This window comes from Fusarium proliferatum (assembly GCF_900067095.1).
Source record: "Fusarium proliferatum ET1 genome assembly, contig: FPRO_scaffold010, whole genome shotgun sequence".
NCBI classification, from domain to species: Eukaryota; Fungi; Ascomycota; class Sordariomycetes; order Hypocreales; family Nectriaceae; genus Fusarium; species Fusarium proliferatum.
The window spans coordinates 826035-850047 of NW_022194799.1; the positions used below are offsets into that span (position 1 = coordinate 826035).

General features: G+C 48.7%; 7 protein-coding genes and 1 non-coding gene across 8 annotated transcripts; 4 read left to right on the top strand and 4 right to left on the bottom strand.

Moving 5' to 3' along the window:
* Positions 1-1307: 1307 nt before the first annotated feature.
* On the bottom strand, positions 1308-1415 carry tRNA. The gene is made up of 2 exons: positions 1378-1415; positions 1308-1343 (listed from the first exon to the last, which is right to left on the bottom strand). It is a non-coding gene; the product is annotated as a tRNA-Met (tRNA).
* Positions 1416-1819: 404 nt separating this feature from the next.
* On the top strand, positions 1820-3040 carry FPRO_11737 (uncharacterized protein; the record flags this gene model as incomplete). Its single annotated transcript, XM_031221245.1, has 2 exons — positions 1820-2126; positions 2175-3040. The coding sequence occupies 2 exons, from the start codon at positions 1820-1822 to the stop codon at positions 3038-3040; spliced, it is 1173 nt and encodes a 390-aa protein (XP_031086823.1).
* Positions 3041-3488: 448 nt separating this feature from the next.
* FPRO_11738 (uncharacterized protein) lies at positions 3489-4641 on the bottom strand (the record flags this gene model as incomplete). The annotated part of the gene is made up of 2 exons (XM_031221246.1): positions 3489-4451; positions 4495-4641. The coding sequence occupies 2 exons, from the start codon at positions 4639-4641 to the stop codon at positions 3489-3491; spliced, it is 1110 nt and encodes a 369-aa protein (XP_031086824.1).
* Positions 4642-5014: 373 nt separating this feature from the next.
* On the bottom strand, positions 5015-7274 carry FPRO_11739 (uncharacterized protein; the record flags this gene model as incomplete). Its single annotated transcript, XM_031221247.1, has 2 exons — positions 5015-6778; positions 6825-7274. 2 exons carry the CDS (start codon positions 7272-7274, stop codon positions 5015-5017), a joined length of 2214 nt encoding a protein of 737 aa, XP_031086825.1.
* Positions 7275-11707: 4433 nt separating this feature from the next.
* Positions 11708-13379, bottom strand: FPRO_11740 (putative beta (1-3) glucanosyltransferase gel3p; the record flags this gene model as incomplete). The annotated part of the gene is made up of 2 exons (XM_031221249.1): positions 11708-13255; positions 13305-13379. The coding sequence occupies 2 exons, from the start codon at positions 13377-13379 to the stop codon at positions 11708-11710; spliced, it is 1623 nt and encodes a 540-aa protein (XP_031086826.1).
* Positions 13380-17899: 4520 nt separating this feature from the next.
* Positions 17900-18547, top strand: FPRO_11741 (uncharacterized protein; the record flags this gene model as incomplete). The annotated part of the gene is made up of 1 exon (XM_031221250.1): positions 17900-18547. The coding sequence occupies one exon, from the start codon at positions 17900-17902 to the stop codon at positions 18545-18547; it is 648 nt and encodes a 215-aa protein (XP_031086827.1).
* Positions 18548-19746: 1199 nt separating this feature from the next.
* On the top strand, positions 19747-21698 carry FPRO_11742 (putative iron inhibited ABC transporter 2; the record flags this gene model as incomplete). The annotated part of the gene is made up of 3 exons (XM_031221251.1): positions 19747-20334; positions 20383-21524; positions 21572-21698. The coding sequence occupies 3 exons, from the start codon at positions 19747-19749 to the stop codon at positions 21696-21698; spliced, it is 1857 nt and encodes a 618-aa protein (XP_031086828.1).
* A 652-nt stretch (positions 21699-22350) lies between these two features.
* FPRO_11743 (uncharacterized protein) lies at positions 22351-22793 on the top strand (the record flags this gene model as incomplete). The annotated part of the gene is made up of 4 exons (XM_031221252.1): positions 22351-22408; positions 22543-22562; positions 22646-22659; positions 22700-22793. The coding sequence occupies 4 exons, from the start codon at positions 22351-22353 to the stop codon at positions 22791-22793; spliced, it is 186 nt and encodes a 61-aa protein (XP_031086829.1).
* Positions 22794-24013: the final 1220 nt, after the last annotated feature.

The following is a 24013-nucleotide window of genomic DNA, read 5'->3' on the forward strand; positions in this document are numbered from 1 at the left end:
GTTGCCATATATCGGCACGGAGGTTTCTCTCCAGATGCGCGACTTGCTCTGGAGCTAGTAAGATATACGGGCAGTCGTCGAATTTGGTTGAACCTCCACGGACGAATACCTTGCTCACACCAACATCAGTAAGAAGAGGGCGGATGTTTGGCGAGTCCCGTGCATAGAGCAAGATGTTGTCAAGCTTGATATCATTGTGCTTGATTGACTGCTCGTGTGCATGCAGGCTACGGCTTGCGCTAACTTCTCCATGATCCAATAGTCATATAGACCTGACTTCGGTGAGCCTGTGTCGTACCATCTGCATCGACCTTTACGTTTGCGATCCGTTGACTCCGAACATTGTTCGAGGGTGTAGGAGGCCTAAGGTGTCAGTATTAGATGAACGACGCCGCTGGCCCCTTCATTTCTATCGTCTGTACTTGTGAATGCTGTGACTAGTTAAGCGATGTTGTGCCTTCTGTATCATATGTGTTACAACCATGGAATTCTTGAACTGGAGCATTAGACAAGGCCAATAGCCAATGGTCTTGCTACAACCACCGGAGTTGTTTGGAATGCGCCAGGCTTTTCTTCGCCTGCCCTAGATGTCTGGTCACAATACAAAAAATTGCCGAGTGTCTATAGACTGAGATCGGCTGACGGTGGTGTACCGTACGTATAACCCCTTCGTTCCAGGGATCATTGCTGGGTACAAATGCTCCAAGACCGGTATTGCTTTTCACATGATATCGATGTCAAGCTGTTGAATCGAAATTGAAGCATGTATTAGGTGATTATGTTCTCCAACCAGACTCTTCAAGAATGGAGGAACTGATATATATTGAGTAATTTCATTTGCGCTCGATGGCAGTAATAAAAACTCACAATTTGATGATACTAACAAGATCGTAAACTCTGAAGGCACCTCTTGATCTCAAGAGCATCAAAGACTCAGTGAAGGGATATAGGGAAACCTTCTGGCTAGACGCTCCTGTTTATTTACAAGAATCGACGCTTTTGCCTGTCTGCCCCTTGCAAATACGCATGTACATATTGCTGGCCGAGCGTGTTGACTAGTAAATAAAAAGAAATGCTACTGGTAAACTATTGTGAGGTACAATGGAAGCGAAGCCTATTGTTATGGGTGGTACAGTATTATAATGTATCGAGACTGTATAAGGCTAAGGTCCATGCTTTTGATTGGCAATCAAGTGTGTAGACCCACTTTATATGCCACCACTTAACCAACTCGCACGGTAAAGCTTAAACAGTGGGCCCGGTCATGATGGTTCCAACAACTTCACAACACCATCAGCAAAAAGGAATGCTCTCTGTGAGGTTCGAACTCACGACCTTTGGATAACCCTAGCTTGAAGCTAAGTCACTCTATACAGATATGAGACCAACGCTCTAACCAACTGAGCCAAGAAAGCTTTGTATCTATGGTGTTTGTTGACAAAATTGAACTCTATTTGAATATAGTATCGTCTCTTTGATTGAGTTGTCACTCCTTCCTCATGGTGGATCGTCATTCGCTCTTGTCTCGCTTCTCGTGCGGCGACGCTGCGCCTCAGTCCACGCACTACACATCCATCTTAGCTAGGCGGCCGCGTTTACTGCGCCTAGAGGCAACAGCAATACACGGTTTGGTTGGACGAGATTGCGTAGGCTTAAGAGAATGCGAGATGTGTGGAATCGGGATAATACAGCGAGCAAGGACATATAAGGATGAATAGTGCCTGGCCGAGTGTATTAGAACCATACAATCAGCAATCTTCACTTTTTATACAGTCACTTTCACTCACATACCATTTGGACACTTCGAATAATCATCACAATGACTCTTTGCTCTACATCCAACAAGTTCGTCGAGGACGTTGATCCTCTTAAGCAAGCCGGTCAACTTCCCTCTTACTCTATCCAACCTGATAGCACAGAGTATCAACAACCCCAACCCCAACCTCAAGATCGCGATGTGTCTTCTACCGCTAAGCCCACAGCTGGCGAGAGGTTCCACAAGATCAGCGCCAAGGCTGGTTCACCATTGAACAAGGCCGCAAATTTGTTTGGTGCTGAGGGTTGGTGGCCTTCTACTATGGACAAGGAATGCAGCAAGGCTGCCCGTATCCTTCACTCCTTCACGAGTAAGGCCTATACAAATATCCTAACAAGCACCTTACTTACAAGTCTAGACCTCAACTCCTCTACGTCGCCCACTGAAAAAGGACCCCTCCACCCAACTGGTCTTACACGCAAATCAATGGTCAAAATTCCACCTTCAGTCCTCCAAAGCGCTGCCGGCCTCGCCATCTTCAACGTCATTCGTGCTGGTGCAGGCCACAACTCTCTCTCAGGGGGCTCTGGCGTAGTCATCGCCCGTCGCTCAGACGGTACATGGTCTCCTCCCTCCTCCTTCATCGTAAGCAGTCTCGGAGCTGGCTTCGTCTTTGGACTCGATGTTTATGACTGCGTCTGTGTCCTCAACACCCCAGAGCAAGTCGCCGCCTTCACAAAGCCTCGGTTGTCATTCGGCGCCGAGGGCTCAGTTGCTCTAGGACCTATCGGAACAGGTGGTAGTGTTGAGGCTGCGCTCAGCAAGACTGCTCGGCCTATGTGGAGTTACATGAAGAGCCGTGGTTTATGGATGGGTGTTCAAATCGACGGTACTATCGTTGTGACGCGAGGAGATGCCAATGCCACCTTCTACAACGAGCGAGGTATCACGGCAGAGAAGGTTTTATGCGGCGATGTTGCTTGGCCTATGGCGGGTAAACCTCTGTTTGAGGTCCTTCAGGCTCTTCAAGGCCGAACTGACTATAACCAAACTGTTGTGCAAGCAGTTGGCCAGATCCCTCCTCCTAGGGATGGCATCTTATCTGAGAAGCAGGAGAGATACACCGATGAACCTCAGGCGCAAGAGACTCGAGAGCAAACACAGCCTGTGGTCACTCCTCGTGATGTGAAGGAGGATCTTCCTGACTATGAAGTTGTGAAGAAGGACGACGAGGAGAAGATTGTGGATGAGGAGAAGGCCAGGCTTGCTGCGTCAGGATACTAGTTTTTGGGGTCATGCATGTTTGCTTACTGGGTGTTGCTTTTTGTCAATCTGGGCCTAGGTAATAGCTTTCTTCTCCTAGGTCTTGTAATAGTTCTCCGAAGCATTTGATCATAATGTTTTCATTCAATCCGATATGCTTAAAGAGATTGTATAGTTGGAATTATGTTTTTTTTGGAATCGATATGAACTGCAGAAAGGGGTCTCCTCAAAGTTTCCGGGGTTTCCGGGGTTTCCGGGGTTTCCGGCAGAGAAGTCGAGCAGACAGAGCAACCAGATCGAACGTTGGTTGTTAACTCATCAAGACTATTTTTGCATCGATGGATCCTTAGCCGAGGTCGAAGAAATATATTCTTGCCAAATTTGTCATTACCGTTATGATCGATATGCAAATCTATGTCAAGCTCCAACTCCAACTACGAATATTCCTGTGTACATTCAAGCCCCCTCATTAGACAGCCTCATCTCCAACCGGTCCCCTTCGCTTCCTTCTAGTATTCGCATCCAGGTTCTCTATCTCCTCAGCGCCACTTCGAAGCGTGGACTCGGAGCTGATAGCAGGGGCACTCGCGCTTTCAGGCAACCTAACCTTCTTGCCTCCCCATCCAGCCGCCATAGATATGGTCTGAGCAGCATAGTCCAAGTCCCCGTCGAATCCATACCGGAAAGCCTCCGTCTCTTGAAGTGGGAGGTGGTTGAAACGCCAGTCCCAGACACTAGCATAGGTTGACCGATATGATGCGAATGCCATGATCGTGCCGATGAATCCACCTCCTAGAATGTCGTACCAGTTGTGCGCAGCGTCAATGGTGAGTGAACCAGCGATGAGGACTGCTCCGAGGAGAGGTAGGAATGTGAGGAAGAGTTTCCAGAAGGCGGGCTTGTGGTCTGCCCAGACCTTGAGTTTGGCGTTGAGCCATAGGAAGAGGAATCCGAATCCGGCGAAAGCGGCTGTCGTGTGTCCGCTTGGGAACGAAGTGATGGCATTTTGGATCCTCGACTTGTCAGGCTGCGTGCAGATTTCGGTGGTATACATGATTTGGTAGAAACCAACTCCATTCAAGCCAGTCTTGTTGTGCGTTTTAGCGAGGGAGATATCTGGCATACAAACGTCAAGAAAGTAAGGTCTGAAACCGCCGACCAATTGTTTTAGAGTGACTTGAAAGAGAGACGCCAGAATGACGGACCAGTTTGTCCCAATGATGGCGTTGCTCGCATCCCAGGCCGATTTAATCCGGAATTGGGCGACTATATAGGTGATGATAGGTATAGCGATGGATATCAGACCTGATAGCCACGAGGGAAGAATCCAACCGCGATCAGGGTACGCCCATTGCGGGTAGACAATATCTCCAGAGGTCGCATTGAAGGTGATGGGAAACGTTCGTGTGATGATGACAGGAGAATGATAGATCTAACAAATTAGCAACGATCAAAACCACAGAGAAGAAACATACGCCAAAAGATACAGCTCCAACTACGGCCATGGTAAGTAAATCGCGCCAGTTGACAAGAAACCATTGTCGCATAAACGTCTTGAACTTTTGCTTCTTGGTCTGGGACCTGTTGGCCGCGGCCGAGTTGACTCTAGGGAGGAGAGGCATGACGACCTCGGAATGAAGATATTATCTTTGCAAAAAGAATGTCGCAAGAGAATTAATTATTAGGTCAAGAAGAGAAATGGAGAGAAGAGGAGGAAGAGCATACGGAGGACAGAGCTTAGCTTGTGGTTGTCGCGTGCCAGTGCCTGCTTGGAGTTGTCTGACGTCATGGCATGCATGCTTTAATCGATCGGGATCGTAAACCTTCACGATGCAAGCCACAGACACTCATCAAAACTGAATAAGACACAAAATAATAAGATAAAACATAAAATATTGGTATGCCCATTATAATCTATAGGTAAAACACAATCAACACCATCGCATGCTAAATTTGTCACCATCTATACAAACGCCTTTTACCATGAATGAATCATCACTTCTTCAACTCTCCAGGCCCCTTGATTCCACTCGCGCGACTGCGAACTCGAGAGTCATACTTGAGAGTCTTATCACCAATAGTGCCATCACTATTCGCCGTCGAGCCCGACACACAAGGCTCATTATTCCATGCAACACCTCTAGCACGTCTCCACGACTCAATAGGCGAAGCCAACATGCGCTGCGTATAAAACAAACGACAGTTGGCAGCCTCATACCTAAAGTGCACAGGGTATCCCTCGAGGTTATCCTCAGTGTAGCCGTTCAGCGAGTTGACCTTGCCGACACCGCCTGCGGGGAGAGGAAGAAGAGGTGGGTTCTGCGAGCTGGGGAATGAGGACGATGCGTCGCTGAGGATAGCGGCCGTCTCCTTGTCGGTCTTTGCGTTGGCGCGAACATTGGCGATTGCGCTGGTGATGTCGGCGTTGAAGTTGAGGAGAGTTCCCTTGACGCCGCCCATGGCTTGCATGGCTTGGTTGAGAGGGCGACCGCCAAGTGCGAGTGTGCGAATGCCGTGGTTACGGGTGAGAAGACCAGTCAGGATACCACAGGCAGAGGCACAAATGCCATCAGTCACAATAATAATGTTCTCAGGCTTCCAGGGAGCTTCTGCAACCAAAGGCTTCCTCTCGGGGTCGAAGCCATTGATATAAGCAGGAATGCTCTCATCCCAGGGAACAGTCTTGTCGGTCTGGAAAGCTGCAGTGACGTTCTGGCCCTTTACGGTGTAGGGACCATAAAACTCCTTGCCTGTCTCGAGGTATTTGTGACCAGGAGCGATGGGATAATACTCAGATCTAGTGATCAGGGACTTGACGAGGTTATCATAGTCAACCTCGGAGGCAGCTTCAAGAGCAGGGTTGGCGCGGTATCGATCCCAGCCAGTGAACTCTCCCTCCGGAAACAAAAGGCGATAGATGGAGTGGGCGAGAATAACTGAACCACCGCCGTTGGCAGACATGTCGATGATGAGCTTGTCACGACCAGTAGCCTTGGCCGCCTTGATGAGCTGTAGGATGACAGCTTGTCCCTCAAGAATGAACTTGGTCATGCTGAAGTCAGCAGGTGGGTTACTGATGTCAATACCGATAGGCAAAAAGCTCAAGATGGAGAGAACAGCAGTGTCCTTGTAGTCTTCACCGTTGAGAAGATATGCAGAGACAGTGTTACTAGATTGCTTAACGAGAGGTTTGGGGTAGCCAGGAAGATCATCATCAGTCTCTTGGGTTGAACGACGCTCATTGGCAGAAGGTTCTTCGGTGGTGGTGTTTGTGGGAGTGATTTCGACATAATAATGGAAATCCTCGCCAGACTCGATACCAGAAAGGTCAACAGTAGCAGGGACGACCAATTGGTTGACAATCTCCAACGTGCTACCGTTGTGGAATTCGATGGTATATGTATCGGGAATCTCAAACTGGGTGAAGAGTGTGCTGCTAGACGATCCAACGGCACTGCGAGGAATAGATGCAAAGAGGCCGTTGTACTGAGCATCAGGATCCTGACTGTTTGATGTCGCGAAAGAAGCGTCCTCCTCGAGCCACTCAGCGATTGGGGTACCATCAATGGACTTGACAGCTGAAGGGTTGTAGTCGAGAAGGCCTTGGTTGCCACGACTGGTATCGATGACATGGAAGATGTATGGCAGTCGAAGACCGTTGGCGGATACAGATTCGAACTCGACGCCTCGTCGGACGTAATAGAAGGCATTGAGAAGAGCGGGAGGATAGTCAAAGTGACCATCATTTGCGGCGGCAAACTATTATCGTAAGTACATCATTGTACAAAGACTTGGGAAAACTTACAAGGCTTCGCAGATCTGTCATGACTTCATATTGAGTCTTGTACTTGTTGTTCTCCAACTTGCTTCGAATTGTATCAAACCCCCCAAGAACATCCACACCTGGGAACAGATACTCTTTCGGCGGATCAGCAAGAATCTCAAGCGTACTCTGAAACCCAATCAAAGGCTCAAGGTAGTCAAGCAACTCGAGATCTCGCTTCTTGTCCAGAGGAACCGACTTGAGACAAGCAATACCAACAGAGGGAGGAATAGCAAGAATAACAGGCTTCCCAGGCTCGGGTTCAGCTTCCACATAGGCCTGACTTATGAACTTGCAAGGCTCGCTCTCAGCTTCAGAAAGATCTCGCGATGAAATAAAAGATGGTTGATTTCGAGCCTGGTGCATCACCTGTCTAGGCTCAAGGGCTGCGAAACTAACCCCAGCGAGGGCTAATAGAATTGAAGGGATCATGATTATTGTGAGTATGGGTGATAGGGCTGGAAGATCTTTCTGGACATCTTCCAGCCCTTATATGCAGTTTATTCCTGAAGACCAACATACCCGAGTCCTGCATCGTGGCTGGGCGGAACTTGGGCTAGCGCTGAAGGCGTTGCTTATACCAGTAGTTCCACAGGCTGTGCTGACGGCGGGACCTGTCAGCGGGAAACAATTATCTGCAGGCCTGTCGCTTTTTCTTTTATTTATTTTTTTGATAGCATTATCAAATGAGAATAAAGAGATCAGGACTTTGGTGCAGATCCCTTCTCAAAAATCCCCTCGAAGCGCCAACTCGTACGTTTCAACTCCATCGTGAAAATCCTACCGTTGTACAACTGTTCGCGCCAATCTGCCTAACGGCTTTCTAGTCTATTTTTAATAGACCGCCACAAGGCTTCTTTCTGTCTGTTTGGGTATTCAGCTGGGGAGCATGGCGCACCCTGCGCCACTCATTTGTCGTCCCGAGTCCTAGTCCCCGTTAAAGGTAAGCATCGTCTCCGTGTCCGAATGGGTCTGTTCTGTTCTGCGGAGTTTGGATGGGTTTTCGTTTAGCTTCGAGAGTAAGCATGCTTTTTAGCGTGGGCAGCTGAAGAGATGGCGCTGGAGGAGTGATCAATATGGCAGGGCGCAGGTGAATTGTTTACTGTGAGAATGTTTTCGGGACCGAGGGGTTGTTTTGAATGGACAAAAGATTGCTATTCGACTTCTAGACCTGGGATAGTTGGCTTTCAGATCTGTCACCTGGAGAACGTGTGTGGCTTCACAAATCCGTCGCTGCGCCGCAACTCTCGTCTATTGTTCTAGAAAGATGTTTATTCAAACGCTTTGCTTCATTCTCGAGATAGGGCTGGCTGTGCTTACTGTAGTCGCGCACCAATATGAAAATGTCTTGTAAGAAAAGAATGGCCCTTTTGGCCGACTCAAGTAAAGCATGCGTCTGCCTGATATGGTCTTGAGGTTCTACCATTCTCCTTGACATTGATTCTTGCCTTTATCTTTCAACTATCTCCATGCTTGAGGAGAGACTCCGTGGGGCCAACATCTGAAGATCTCAACGGCTGCTAAGCCTTATCGCCATCGACCTGAAAAGACAAAACCGGAAGGCGCGCTCTATTGCATTCTCGAGTTACCGTTCTGTATGCGGCGTTGACTGAGAGCAGTGCAAGGCGTCACGGTTCGAGTAGCAAGACGAGCGCAGGGAATGAATTCCATATTAAAAGAGTTTGAGGTATTGGTTTTAAGAGAACAGAGGCATTCGCAATTATGTTTCTGCATTATCGGTGATCGTGAGCTTCAGTGCAACTTATGCTTAAATGAGCACGCGTGTAAGTAGGGTCCACTTTTGTCCGGCCAATAGGATGTTGTTCCAAAAATAGAATTTTCCCAATACGGAGCGAGAAGACACGGTCAAGGATATTCATCACATAACACCGCAACACAAAACCAAGAGCTCGATAATAATAAAACATAACTAATAGTAAAAAAGACAAAAAAAATTGGTAGCTTCTCTTTGATTGAGCGTGTCATCCTTAGTGCAGGGGCCATGCTAATCTTCTCTGTATCGTTTCACTGCTGAGGTATTAGTATAAGTCGAACTGACGAACTTTGCAGGGAAATGCAAAGTCAACCGGGGGTGTACTAACATAGACCAATGTGCCAGCGGTTGCCCGCTGGCGAAAGCTTGTGTTTATCTGCAAACTATATACCCTACTTGCTCCAACGCATAACAACCCAACTCCAGCGCTGCACACAGCCAACCAACTGGAACTGTGCAAGTAATACATGAAACTCGATAACCTGTGTTATTATCAAGTTCCTCTCTTTGCAGATTCCACTTGGTGGCCCAATATGCTGTAGAACGCGCTCTGGGCACTCACACTCCCCCTTGTGCAGTGGAAACCACTCAATACATTACCCAGTCTCGAGCCACAAACTTACGATACTGGGATTTCAAGACCAAGGGAGGTTCCAACTCGTTTGTCACTGTCGCTCGTCTTGACGTTCACTTCAGGTCAGGCTTCGCGACAATGAGTGCGCAACGCAGGCCTGGTGAGAACGCCAAAAACATCACAAACCAGCATTTTAGTTTGGGGATATTTGAGGGTAAAGAAATTTTACAGCAAGAGGCAAAAACTTGCAGCCTGTGGCCTCATCGTGTGTGCCCTAACAGGAAAATGACTCTTTGCTGGAAGATGCCTGGGCGGGGCCGTCGACCACTACCTATTAATGGACAGCCCGACCAACCAAAAAACATCGCAGGCAGAAAACACGGGGGCAATGATAAGTTTAGGATACTTAGTATAAACTCGGGCTGCCTTGGATCACTTTATTTCCATCCTCTGCACCCTTTTCTTATTACACTGGATAGGGAGGAAATACCTACCAAACAAAAAACACACCTCTCCTGACGACTTGCCGAGTCCCTGTTCGTCGAACTCCCATTGGAACTCATTCAAGTCTCTTGAAGGATCAGAAGCCAAGGGCATTCCATTTCCACCGACTGTGGCTCATCAATAACGAGACGCTGATTGTGAAAGTCGAAGTCAATGCTGAGGAGCCTGATACGATAAGGAGTCCAAACGGCTTGGGTGAGGTTATCTCTGACGGGGTTGTTTTCCGACTTCCATCGCCAGTTCAATAGTGTCGCGAGTGTTTTCATGCAGTAGAGCCAGAAAAGATCCATGTGATTGAGTTCATTGCCCAATTCTTCGTCTTTCAGCGACTTGTATATTGATACAACAGGACATTGTCGAGTAGAGTGGAGGTACATTGTTTTCCAAACCCCTCCCCTCTTGGAACTCGATACGTATCCCAACGCGAAATGCTTGACTCCAAGAGTTAAAGGCCACACTCCTGGGAGTCAAAGAAAGTTCTCCAGGTGGCTGAAGATATGAGTGAGGATGCTCGACTTTAGGGTTAATTGTGATCTCGATAATAACGTTGACGACGGACCCATCCTCGAGAGGAGTGCCTTCTAGTGGAACTGACAGCTCAAAAAGCCTGATCTTTGAATCCTTACTCCACTGAGTATCGAAGAACTGGACCCGCGGGTTACGGCGTTTTTGACGACGACCGACATCAAGCATCAGCTGGCGCTGTGTTCGGAAGCTCCAGATGGCGGGTAATCCGACAGTTGGGGGGGCCTTTGTTCTGATCCAGATATTTCTCGAGTACGGGGTCTCCAGTTCGTGAATGTAGCAGTCGAAATCCTTGGATATGCTTTTGAATCGTAGTCGCGGAGGGTCTATCACATCTTGCACCAAACCCACCCTGCCAGGCCCTGTGAGGAGAGCTCCAAGTTGGATGTTTTCTCGCGGCACTCGGCACAGTCCAGGAAATCCTTGGACAAAGGTCGTTGCGCATTCTACCTCAACACCTTTGTCGGTCTTTCGAAGCAGTTGTACCACGGGGTAGACGGCTAATGTGCCGTCGTTCAAGGGGTTGTTTCCACTAGTGTGAATGATGCCAAAATCTCCAACCTTGAGAGGAACAAGCCCCCAGGCTCGTAAGAAGAAACAGAAGGCCGCCGCTGCTGCTGCTGCTGCTGCAAAAGAAGTGCAAGTTTTAAACTTCCTTTTCGACTTATGCCTTGCTAGGTACCTTAATCATAGTAGTAATGCTGTCGAGAAACTCTCCCTTTGCCTTCCTTGCCTTCCTTGCCTGGATAGCGCGACCAGTGGTCGCAGCGACCGCGTTTGTTACGCGGTTTCTGGTCAACGTCCCGTCGCTACGAGCGTTGCGTCGAATCGACTTCCGACAAATGGCCTGGAAGTCGCGCCTGTAATAAACTCCTCATGCGGGCGCCTTAAATCCTCAAATCTTCTCTTGTATTATATTAAATTCATCATAAATCTTACAATTCTTCTAAAAACATCCATTCCCAAGTCTTATGATGAACTTATCGTTGGCTAAACCTAGCATACCTTAGCCTTGGATTCCTAACCCCTTGATGTGCTCTTGCCGTAGCAAACTGCGGCCAGGCATTCAAACGCCTTTTAAGACGGTCTTGGTCGCGATGGTACAGATACATGGTCGGTATAATTCCAGTATGCATTGAGCTCGACGTTGAGAGAAAGCAGATGGTATGGTTCAGGCTCAGTGAATCGTCTAAGTCACAAAGCAGAGAACGACTCCATGTGCACGTCATATTCTCACCCAAGTCAAGATCAAGGTAGTCTATTACATTACAAATGTATAATTTTCACCCAAACACTTCACAGACTGGCATAGCAATCGCGCAAGATGGCATTAGACATCTATCTCGTTCTAATCACAAGCCATGCAACACCGGCGATGCTAGATACACAAAAGGGAAAAAACACAACTAGTAAAAAGCGCACGTTCCTAAAAAGCCACCGCAAGAAACTTTAATCATACCAAGATCAGCCCATCCAAGAACCTCCTTTTTACAGAAGGACCATACCGGCACCGACAATACCGGCGACGGCCATGTAGGCGCCGACGGCAAAGTCACCGAGGGAGAAGACGCGGGCGATGGAGGCAGCCTGGAGACCAAAGTTCTCGTCGTCCTCGCTGCTGCTGTTGGAACCACCGGTGGATTCAGAGGCGACGGCGTGGGTAGCAGTGGCAACCTCCTCGTTGATCTTGCTGGCAGAGGCGAGAGCAGACGAGCAAGAGGACTGGCTCTCGGCCTTCTGGGTGGTGGCCTTGCCCTTGAAGTCACAGGCATCGGCAGCGGACTTCTGGGAGACGTAGTAGGCGTCGAGGATGTAAGCAAGCTTGTCCTCGTCAGAGCACATGCTGTAGGCACCATAGATACCGGCAGTGGCGTTGGCGGTGATAGCACTGCAGATCTTCTTGTCCTGTCCGCAGATGTAACCAAAGATGTCGGTAATGTCCTTAGACTTCAGGTTATCAGCAGGGACACAGCTTCGGCTCTTGACCATGCAGTCGCAGAGGGAGGAGTCGGGGACAGGGGGGAGGACGCTGTTGGCCTGCCAGTTCTTTGACTGCTCAGGGCAGGTGGCGGCCTTGCCAGTGGGCTTGTAGCTGTCCTCCTCGACACCGGAAGGCTTGGCGGCGTTGACCTTGCTCTGGAGCTGGGAAAAGTCCTTGAGCTTGACAGCATCATCGTTCTTGTTGATCTTGACAAGACCGTAGTCGTTGGCCTCCTGGAAGTACATGTAGACGATACCACCGCTGAAGACTTCAGTCATGACCTTCTCGCCGTACAGGGCGGTGGTCTCGTCGAAAATACGGCCAGCAGCACCATCGGGCTCGTTGCAACCATACTCAGCAAAGAAGACAGGAACAGAGTAGTTCTCAAAGAACTTGGCCTGGTCAGTGTAGCCAGAGTCCTCCATGCTGCTCTTACCGCACCAAGAGTAGATGTTGTAACCCCAGTAGTCAATGCGGGAGTCGTCCTCACCGCAGTTGAAGTAGTCGGCAATCTGCTCACGAATATCGACATCGTCGTTGGAGGCGTAACCGACACCGAGCCAGCGAGAGAACTTGCTCTTGATGTGCTTCTTGGTGTCACGGACGGCGGCCTTGACGAAAGCAGAAGCCTGTGTATTGGAGACGTTGTTGGAGACTTCGTTACCGGCAAAGAAACCGACAACGTTGTCGTACTGACCAAGCTCATCGACGACTCCGATGTAGCGCTCATACAGCTGAACATCCCACTTGGGGTCATCACGGTTGATCGAGACGCTGGGCTCAGAAAGATCAGAGATGACGTAGATTCCAGCATCGTCGAGCAGCTTCATGCAGGCCGAGTGGTCGGCTTTAGGGTTGATGGCGTAAGTTCGGATGATGTTGGTACCGAGCTGCTTGAGGAGAGGGATATCACGCTTGCAAGCATCTTCATCGGCGAGGGGATCGATGTACTTGGTCTCCTTAGTGTTGGTCTGACCGGCGGCGGCAGTATCCTGTTGGTAAGCAACACCCTTCATGAAGAACTGGGTTCCGTTGGAGTAGAAGAGCTTGGATCCCTGGGAATTGTCAATATAGAATCGCGATACCCTGACGTCTGGCGCATACCTTCATGGTGATGGGTTCCAGCTTGGCGCTGGCAGCCGTGGCCGCCGCGGCGACAATGGCAGCGGAAAACTTCATTGTGTTGTGTATCAAACGGCAAGTAAAAAGAACAGAGAGTAATGAATGACTAGAATGAGGCGATGGTTTTATTCAGCGCCTAAAGTGTTGTTGGAATGCTGAAACCCCTTTTTCCTGAGTTCGCGACGAGTGAGCCCGAAGAGAGGCAATCGGATCGAGTAGCAAGAGCGTTTGTAAATGAGTGTCGGGAAAAGTTAAAAATCGGCCTCAAAGTAACGAGAACCGATAAGAAAAAACGGCGTTGAAGAATTAAAGGTTAGCGAAGGTTTGATGAAGGAGGAGAGAAGGAAGATGGAATTCGAGGGATGGGGCGATTTGAAAAGTAAATGGAAAATGGAATGCATGGGGTGGCTAGCAGTGACACTAAAGCAGTCTAGCTACGGGACCATCCCTGGGCTTCTGGAGTGGCCCCCGGGCCCCTCCCCCCCTGAGCTTCAGTTGCCCAAGCCGCTAATTGTACTGGCAAGGGGTTGGCAGCGGCTGTGTTGTAGTGGAAGAGTGGCACTGTGCCTGCTACGGTGAAGAGGTCGGTCCCCGAAAACAAGCAGATCCCCTCGAGGGTTGACAAATGAACCAACCACGGGACAAAGAACCCCTGTCGATTGCGAGGCGCAGTTCAGAGATTGAAGCTTGTTTTGGTCTTGTCCGGCGCCATCCGTGGCCAATCAGGGGTTGCTGCAGAGGGATCTCATCTTGTTGACGGTGGTATAGTGCTTGGAGTCAATGCACACCGTAGCTCTATCTCGCCTTAGCAAAAGCTTGGCCTCGCCTGGTGCATGGTTTGTTAGTGCGTCACGAGATTGCACTGTACAGAATAGGGGACAATCTCCACCGGATATCCGTTCTACGACAAAACATCAGGGGTCTCACTTGGGTTTGGTCTGAGCCGCCATTGATTCTGCATCTCGCCTTGAGCATGTATACGACATTGAATGACACTTGGGAAATTGTCTCGAGTCGCTTGCGGTGGGACTCATTGTCTACAACTTGACCGCGTTCACTTGGCATGATGAATACGGAAATGCAATATTATGATATTAAATGCCTATGTCTTGTCGTCTTGGCTCACAATTTTCGGAAGTTGACTGACAACAGCGGCGGGTGAGTTGGGTGCGTGCATCGGGTCGAACAAAGAGCTTACGTGTGTTCGTGTTGCGTTGATTTCGATTTCCCTTCCGGGATGTGTACGCTCGGCCCGGTTGGTATCTTTGTCTCAAAGGGTTCGTCAATCCTTTCAGTGGCGCGTGTCATTCCTATCAGGGACACTGTATCTCTCACTCCTGTTTCCTGGTTGGTCCCTCCACCTATCGTACTCTGAAACCAATGCAAAGCAGAGCATAGACGCCTGTGCACATCTATGGAGCCCATAATATCCATCCCTGACCCAGCTTGCGTTCTGGCATGAGCTTGACTGTGATATTCTTGGTCGGGTTCTTTGTTATTTCTCCTTGATCAGCGCTGGGGCCTGTCTATCATCATCATATATAGTGGTTCAGACGACGACAACTCGAGGCTTGATCATGTCGGTGATGGATAGACGGGACATCAACAGTGGAGTACGGTTCTGTCGATGGCGGGTCGAGTTGCAGTTATTCTTTTGGATCATCGATTCCATTCCTCTCTCGTATATGCGTCGTCATCATCTTCCATTCTTCATTGTCCTCGAATCTTGTAATAGACGCTACCAACGCCATAAAGGACTCGCCCCCAGGCATCGTGAGTCTTTTGTAACAATCCATGTTGAGGGCGTTTTTGGTTATGCCGTTGTTCCGGCCGGTCTGCCGAAGTCCGGTGATAGTGGCCGTCGTGGTACACGAGTTCTCCCGGCATCGTTATCCGTATTGTTTATCGTATGTGTTGTTATTTTTAATTATTTGTGGACTTGATTCAAGTGAATTGCGTGTTCCGAAAGTTTTCTATTCCCAGAGCCCTTGCTAGAGACCTCGCCCTGTTTAAATAATTCTCCTTAGCGTAGGGCGATCTGATGGTTGTCAACCTCGTGAGGCGCATGCCAGACCGATGACTCTAATTACACTTCACCTGCTCAATTATTGCATCAAATCTTCCATTACTTGCCATTCAACTCAACGAGCCGTCAACATTTGACCTCTAATCTGCACCAAAAGGTCCGGCGCCGCTGAATGGGTCCCACACCGGCCGATCATGCGACTTAATCGCCGTCTCGGTCGGCTGTAGGGTGGCAAATATCACCCTTCACGGCTGAGTTTCTTTCATACTTGCGTCACGCCTATGAAATCTCAGCCTTGGCTCATGGCTTGGCAATAAAGCCTTACGAAAATCTTGCTTAAAATCACAAAGTGTTTCGTGGTGGTTGTCTGTCTGTGTGAAGAGCAAACCTGCTTCAATGCGGACCGTTCAAGTGACGGTAGCAGGATGGATGCTGATGCTGGTAACAAGGTCAAAGAGTAGAACGCACCAAGACCACTAAATTGTACAGTAGCAAGATAGACAAAGAAAGAGAGCATGCCTTTAAACAAACGAAGTTTTCCTTCTTTTCGTGCGACTTGCTGCAGACTCAGCCTTGAGAATGTGAGGAATGACTGCTCTTACACGAGTCTTGGCACCACCAGATCCTGGCAACGATCACTAATAAGTTCGTCATCTATTTAGAACAAACCTTGAGAGACGTATTTACAGCAGACTTCCCGCTATCAAGACATGGTATCTACTTCCGCAAGTGACTTTATCAAAACCCATTGCACCAAGTCCTGTGTCAGATTATGAAGAGCATGAGGCTGAGATGTTCCATTATTGACAATAGTTCAAGTACCCAGCTTTTGAGTGTTCCTCCATAGTGAAATGACCTAATGCGATGCACTATACATTTGATTCACTCAACTAATCATTCCGAGACAGGCAACATCGCATGAAGCCTCTCACTACTCGCCATGCTCGAACAAGCGTCACTCGACTCCTATCACATGATATCGCAATGGATGCGTGTTCAATTGCACATGAAATACTGTGCAACTTTTACTTAGCTAACTAAAACTTACAATGATACACTGTAAATATATGTTCGTGCCATTTTGCCCAAGAAGGCCTAATACTATTAGTTGTTCTCTCCAGACAGTTGAAAATGGTAATAGGCAGAACGGAGTGAGAGAGTCACGACAATCATGCGAAGTCCACCTCTTAGGTGATCATGACAACTCACAGACAATTTCTTGTTATTAGATCGCCAGCATCCTCTTTTCATCGAGGGTTGGTGATAATCTCGTCGTCTCTTCGTAGCGCAGATTATAACTACATGATGGTGGATGATAATATCTACCTTATAATCTCATGTTGCGGTAGATCAAATGAATCGAAGGAAGGTAAACACTGTCTCAATGTGTTCTCGCGCTTGAATGCTACACCAAGTCTATTCTATATCATTATCCCATCGGTGCCTGGTCGTACTTATACAGAGGTTGTACGGCTAATTTGGAAAAGAAAGCCATTATCTATTCTCAATTGCGTATTTCAAGAATAATAATCTATCAAGAGATGGTAGTGCACAAACAGATAAGCACAAAAAGAAAGGTCTCGTGCCTCGCCTGTCGAAACCGAAGTATCACAATCTGATACCGTCTCCACTTACCGTGTCGCAAGCGATATAAGTGAATGAATAAGCCTGTTTTATGACATCGAGCGGTGTTTCAATTCTCGGGACTTCAATTTAGGATTAGAACACAATGCGGGTCTATCTAGAAGACAAGCTCTATTCCTTCAACTTCCTTTTAGATATAGAGTGCGTTCAGTTCATAAGAGTAAGTGAAGCTCGGAGTTCATCATGCCAAGACTATTCTCCACGTTCTGCATTACACAGACATGCATGAGTGGCCAATATATAGTCTCCCATGCACCGGGGAATAATGAAACCAGGTGCAAAAGCTCCGGAGCTCCAGTTCAGATCTCAAAGACAGGCAGGGTTCCCGGCATCTTGCATGGAAGACTTGGTGTTGTTGAGGTCGTCTGGCAAGATGCTCGTTTAGACTGGCGTCCAGACACATCAAGTTCAATCTACACCGACATGCCGCTGTCACAAAAGTGAAATACCCGTAAGGGCGCGTTTTCTATAAATATAAAGGTTCTCCTCCTCTACCGCCCATTTTAGCGTCACTCATCGTCTGTGTGATGTTGCGATGCATCAGCTGTCTTACACCCAACATGGTGAGGCTCGGGCACCTACAGCTCAGATCTCGATGTTCTATGGGGAAGCTTTGTCGTGGAACTTTCCAACCCATTCGCTTATTGAGGGAAACTCCTTGGTTTATATTGTTTTGCTTGTTTTACAGGTCAAATCCTCGTGGCTAGGGCCTTTCATGATGTAATTTGGCGTCATGTTTAGTCTTAGAGGCGTTAGTGAAGAAACACCACCATGATGTCATGGAGCCTATCCTCTGTATATATCAAAGAGCTTAAGAACCTTTTGGCATCTGCATCAATCATATTCTATATACTAATCCATTAAATCAAGTAAACGCATTCATCTTTCCATCAACACATCAAACATTATGTCTACCAAGAACCCCAGCCACGGTCAAAAGGTAAGCATTGGCAAGCCTCGGGTTATACCAGAACTAACAGATCAGGTCGATCTCGGCCAGAACGCTCCCGTAAAGGAGGAGGGGGCTGGTACAGTCCCCAATGAGTCTCTCGCTGCCGAGTCCTTGAAGGAGGGCGGCGAGTTCGCCTCCAACGAGGGCATCCACGGCGAGAACCAACCCACCTCTGGATCCGAGAACACCAGCGCTGGCCGCAACACCGAAACCTCTTCTGCTCCCAGCTCCGGCTCTGACTCCAAGGCCAAGGCCAAATCCTCCAGCTCTGCTTCCAAGTCTTCCGGAACTGCCTCACAGTCCAGAGACTCTGCTCCCAAGTCTCTGGCCGGCACCGCTCCCAGCTATGTCGACAATCAGTATATCAAGGAATCTGGTCCTCATGGTAAGAACCTGAAGGAGGGAATTGACTATTCCAACACCAAGGATGGCCTCAAGAAGGCTTTGGAGTCTGAGCCTGGTAGCCAGGATGATCCTAGCAGACTTGCTGAGCAACAGTTCCAACAGAACCAGACTGCCGCTGGCCGGGATGCTGGCCCTAAGCAGAGTGAGCTTGAGGGCAAGACTCCTTTCGATGCTCTTAAAAACGAGGCCTCCTCTTAATTTGGGAGATCATAATATCTGTACTATAGCGGCTGTTCAATGATGAAATGACTTTATGAAATTAAGAGTGGCCTATGTCTGTGACGCAATTTAGTTAATGATCAAAAGTGGCCCAAGTAATGGTTTGTGAAAAGGAATTCATTCTACATGACATCGCCATGATTTGAGAGGTACCATGTCGAGGATATCTACCAAACTTCGCAGACTTGGACGTAGTTGCTTGGCTATCAGGCTATTTCCCTCTATGTGGCATCAAAAGTATTTAGCATTCCATCGAACGAGGCGAGCATCAGCTTCAGTTCATCATGATCAGTTACAAGTTCGATTGCAGACAGTGTAAATGCCTGATACACGAGCACAAGGATTCAGCCAACAGCTGTTTCCAGGCGCAACAGGCGGCAGTCTCATCTTCAGGTGATAACGCCTCAGATAGTGGTGAGTTCCTGCAAAGAGGCAAAGTTGACTCGTAGGTTTTCAGAAACTCGACCGGTAAGTCCGAGTCAATACATCCAATCGAGAATTGTGAGTTTGTATGCAAAGCCACGGATTCGCCGTCCTTCAAGGTTGCCTGCACAAGAAGATGGCGGGCAGTGTGAAAATCCTGAAACTCAACAGCCAATCATATTGGGCGGATTGATGACGTCAGGTCAGAAAAAAAATATTAAAATTTGGGGTTTGATAGAGAAAGATAACAGCAGTTTACCGCAAAAAGCGCAGAACAAGTTGAGAATAGAGTCTGAGCAAGTTGGTTCCCTTGCGTACCACCTCAGTTATCAAGAATATTCTATAAATTGGACTCATTACAATCGCAGCTTATCGGAAATAATACATCTTGATGCCTTAGTTGGTGCCTGACTCTGTCGTCAGTCAAAAAATCTGTATGCCCCACCAAATTAAAAAATTCACCCCGCCTTCCTCTGGACACAACCACTGTAGAAGTTGAACCGGGAACTGACTGGAACCGCCACACTCATTGCTATTTGCTTGGCTGGTTTTTCTTTGTCGGTCAGGTCAACTCAACTTTTCCATCTCTCTCACTCTCTTCTTCCTCCCTCTTCATCGAACGGTCATTTTCCAAACCAACTCATATACCCCGGTTTGGACTTGATTTCTCAGACGGACATCCTCACCCCGCCGACAGTTTCCGTTCTTTCAACCCCGCGGTCTTTTTTTCCCCCTTTCCTACACACATCTTCATTATGGCCCCCTCTTCATCCAAGGAGAAGCGTCTTGCCAAGAAGGCTGCCGAGGGCAAGCTCAAGGGCAAGAAGGGCAAGAAGACTGAGGAGCCTGAGCTCGACGCCCACGGCAACCCCATCAAGGACGATGATGCCCCCGCGACTTCAGGCGCAAAGCTCGACGAGGTGAAGCGTCTCGCTGAGCAGATGGACAAACACGGTATCTCCGACCGTGTCACCACCGGTGTCCTCGCCTCTACTCAAACCAGCAAGGACGTCAAGATCACCAGTACCTCTCTGGTCTTCCACGGTCGAGTCCTTATCACCGATTCCACCCTAGAGCTCACCTACGGTCGACGATACGGTCTTCTCGGTGAGAACGGTTGCGGAAAGTCTACTTTCCTCAAGGCCATCGCCGCCCGCGAGTACCCCATCCCTGAGCACCTCGATCTCTACCTTCTCAACGAGGGTGCTCCTCCCAGTGACCTCGGTGCCCTTGAGTGGGTCGTCCGAGAAGCTGAGCTGGAGCTGGAGCGTCTCGACCACCAGGCTGAGAAGCTTCTCGAGGACGAGGGCCCTGAGAGCCCTGTTCTCCTTGATCTTTACGAGGTGAGTCAACACACAATAGTGCCAATGTACCAAACTAACATTTTACAGCACATGGACAAGCTTGATCCCTCAACATTCGCTACCCGTGCTTCCCTTATCCTGACTGGTCTCGGTTTCAACAAGAAGACTATCCACAAGAAGACCAAGGACATGTCTGGTGGTTGGCGTATGCGTGTCGCCCTTGCCAAGGCCCTCTTTGTCAAGCCATCCGTTCTCCTTCTCGATGACCCCACTGCCCATTTGGATTTGGAGGCCTGTGTGTGGCTCGAGGAGTACCTCAAGAAGTGGGAGCGAACTCTTGTCCTTGTATCCCACTCTATGGATTTCCTCAACGGTGTCTGCTCCAACATGATTGACATGCGAGGCAAGCAGCTCATCTACTATGGTGGTAACTACGACTCTTACAGCAAGACTCGAACCGAGAACGAGACCAACCAGATGAAGGCCTACCAGAAGCAGCAGGATGAAATTGTTCACATCAAGAAGTTCATTGCTAGCGCTGGTACCTACGCCAACTTGGTCCGACAGGCCAAGTCCCGACAGAAGATTCTCGACAAGATGGAGGCCGATGGTTTCATCCAGCCTGTCGAGCAGGACCGTGTTTTCACTTTCCGTTTCGCCGATGTTGATAAGCTCCCTCCTCCCGTCCTGTCATTCGATAATGTCACCTTCTCTTACTCTGGCAAGCCTGAGGATGATCTGTACCGCAACCTCGACCTTGGTTTCGATATGGACTCCCGAACTGCCCTTGTCGGCCCCAACGGTGTGGGCAAGTCTACTCTGCTCCGCCTCATGACTGGCAAGCTTTCTCCCACCGGTGGTGTTGTTACCCGACACACTCACTTGAAGCTCGGTCTCTACTCTCAGCACAGTTCTGAGCAGCTTGACTTGACGAAGTCCGCTCTCGACTTCGTTCGCGACAAGTACGCTGAGAAGTCACAGGATTACCAGTACTGGCGTCAACAGCTCGGCAAATACGGTCTCAGCGGTGACTCCCAGACTGCCCTGATGGGCACTCTGTCTGAGGGTCAGAAGAGTCGTATCGTGTTTGCTCTGTTGGCCATTGAGAGCCCCAACATGTTGCTTCTTGACGAGCCTACCAACGGTCTGGATATTCCTACCATCGACAGTTTGGCAGATGCCATCAACGCCTTCAGCGGAGGTGTTATCGTGGTTTCTCACGATTTCCGGTAAGCACCATTGAATTTTTCTGATGAACGATGACTAACGATAATAGATTGCTCGACAAGATTGCCAAGCAGATTCTCGTCTGCGAGAACCAGACTATCCGTACATGGGACGGTTCCATCTCCGAGTACAAGAACTACCTCCGAAAGAAGATGATCAGCGCCGGAGCAGTCTAATGCTAAGGCGGAAAAGTTTACGAATTTTGATTTTATCTGGCACGAATGCATGAAAGGAAATTGACTATAGAGGCTAGGGGAGCAAAGAAAACTCAGGACCTTGACCCTAAGCGATGAAAGTGCTTAGGTAAATATAGCCTAAACTTAGGGGACTCTTCACTAAGTTTATTTTGGCACCCTAAATCAAGGTTCGGTGCTTTATTGCCCCCTAGGAGAGGATATTCAATCCACAAAAAGTTGATGAGATTGCCATTGGCAGTCATGTGGGTATTTTCATGGGTTTAAAGCGGCGGCGGCGCGGGTGGCTAGACCATCAGGATACTTGATACCTTATGATGGAATGAGACGGCCACGACGGACGACGCTACAGGACGCATGGGCATGGCCTCAGTAGAGAGGCCCGGAAGCGTTCACGAAGATGTGGAAATGTTCACAGATAGATTTTTTTTTTCTTTAGGTCTGGCTGTTTAAGCCTTGAGTACGAATAAATGGATTCCATAATAATTATTTGCATATATGTGATTTTTATATTCGCCAAAAAAAAATATTATTTGAAGGTGTGATGCTTGTGATTCGAGACTCGGCGAGACTCGAGGCCGACGTAAGGCTGTTGACGCATATGGGTAAAGCTGTGGTCAATAAGTGAGCATCCATGGTGTTGAGAATAAACTCAATTCCTTATTTTTGTGTTCACATCAAAGTAGGGCTCTGTAAGTCCGTTTCGTCTGCATCATAATCCAGTGCTATCTATCTGCTGTTGGTGTTCTTTGACGAGATCGTCAAGGCTGAGAATAAGCCGGCTAAATAGTTAACTTCAGCCTTACAACGCTTGTCTTACCGACAGTAGTCGTCGAAGAAACTCAAGTAAGTGCTGTGCCAAAGTATTTTTTACATCAGCAGATCAATACAAACAAGCGCATTATCGTAATACTAAATGATGTGGTTAGCCAACGCCTACTATGTATGTGCATTCCTCTCCCCTACCCTACACAAAATGACAGACATATCATCTCGAAGCGATCTTCGGAATCTATCCCCGCTGCCGGTGACTGGGGATGGGCTGATGGGGAACCCAAAACTGGGTTAACGCTGTAGAGTTTAGCGTTGAGTCAGACCCACATAGGACGGGGGCCAACGGGACAGGGGACCGAGACTTGGGACCTGAAAAAATAGAGTGAGAAACGAGTCTGACGCGGAATCTGAGTGAACATCGTGTTCGCGTGTGCCTTGATTTGGATGGAGCTGTATTCGCACGCACGCACGCACTTGAATTTTGCCGTGATTACTATGAGGGTTTTTAGACAACAGCCAGATCAAAGCATCAGATGCAGCTGGACTCTGTCACATTCAGTGACTCAACACCTGGCAGAGCATACCTAGATACTGACCTGTAACCCCAAATTCAGATTGATCCTATCGCCAATTCCTCTTTAGGGAATCGTGCCTCGGTCGGGTCGGTGATACACAATTACAAAAATAATCGCTCTGATTGCTTCATCGTTGACTCGATCTTGTTGTGCAAGCAACTCTCATTTCAGTGGTGGTATTTTAGCACGTCAAACCCCCTAGAACCCCCCAGTTGGTGCAGCTCCTCGATTCCATCGCCGTGCCTCGATCAGCTTCTGCATCACCTCCTCTTGTCTCTTCTCTTCCTGGTTGTCTCTCTCTCCCGCTGTGTCAATAGGCTTTGTTTTCTCCACTGCCGCCCACACCACCGCCGTCGTCATTGTTCATCACAGAACGTGCCCTGATTAATGCAGACAGACGCTGTAATTATCCTCAGCAAGTACTCGTATCTCTTGCTTGAACCATTGGATCGCTATAGACTCGGCTCGCCTGGGCTCGCTTTGCCTTACCGGGTATCCGTACCTTGCTTGAGTGTTGATTGACTGGGCTGGGGCTGTCACTCCAGCTCCCGCCATCACCACCTCATTTTGGTTAACCTCCAGCTCTAGAACAAACTCCACTCCACTTTGTTGTTCCCCGATCCTTCTGATTCTCTTTACTGTTCACATTGTCATAATCCTTTCCCCCGCGGCTGTTCTTACACTTTACTGTAGCTTTGTTCGTCAATCCATTGGCCCATATCCCCCTATAAAACTCCCATATCTCTCGAGACTCTCAGTAAACATCCAAACTTCAGTATAGTAACCCTGTCTCGCATCCCCTTCCCCCATCTCGACTGCCGCTTGCATCGCCGCATCCCAGCGCCACGCTACCAACACCTCCACACCAAAACACTTTGCCCCCCAGCCAGGGCATCCTCTTTCGACTTGCCTTGGATTGGGGCTCAACCTAGACCTGACATTGTCGCG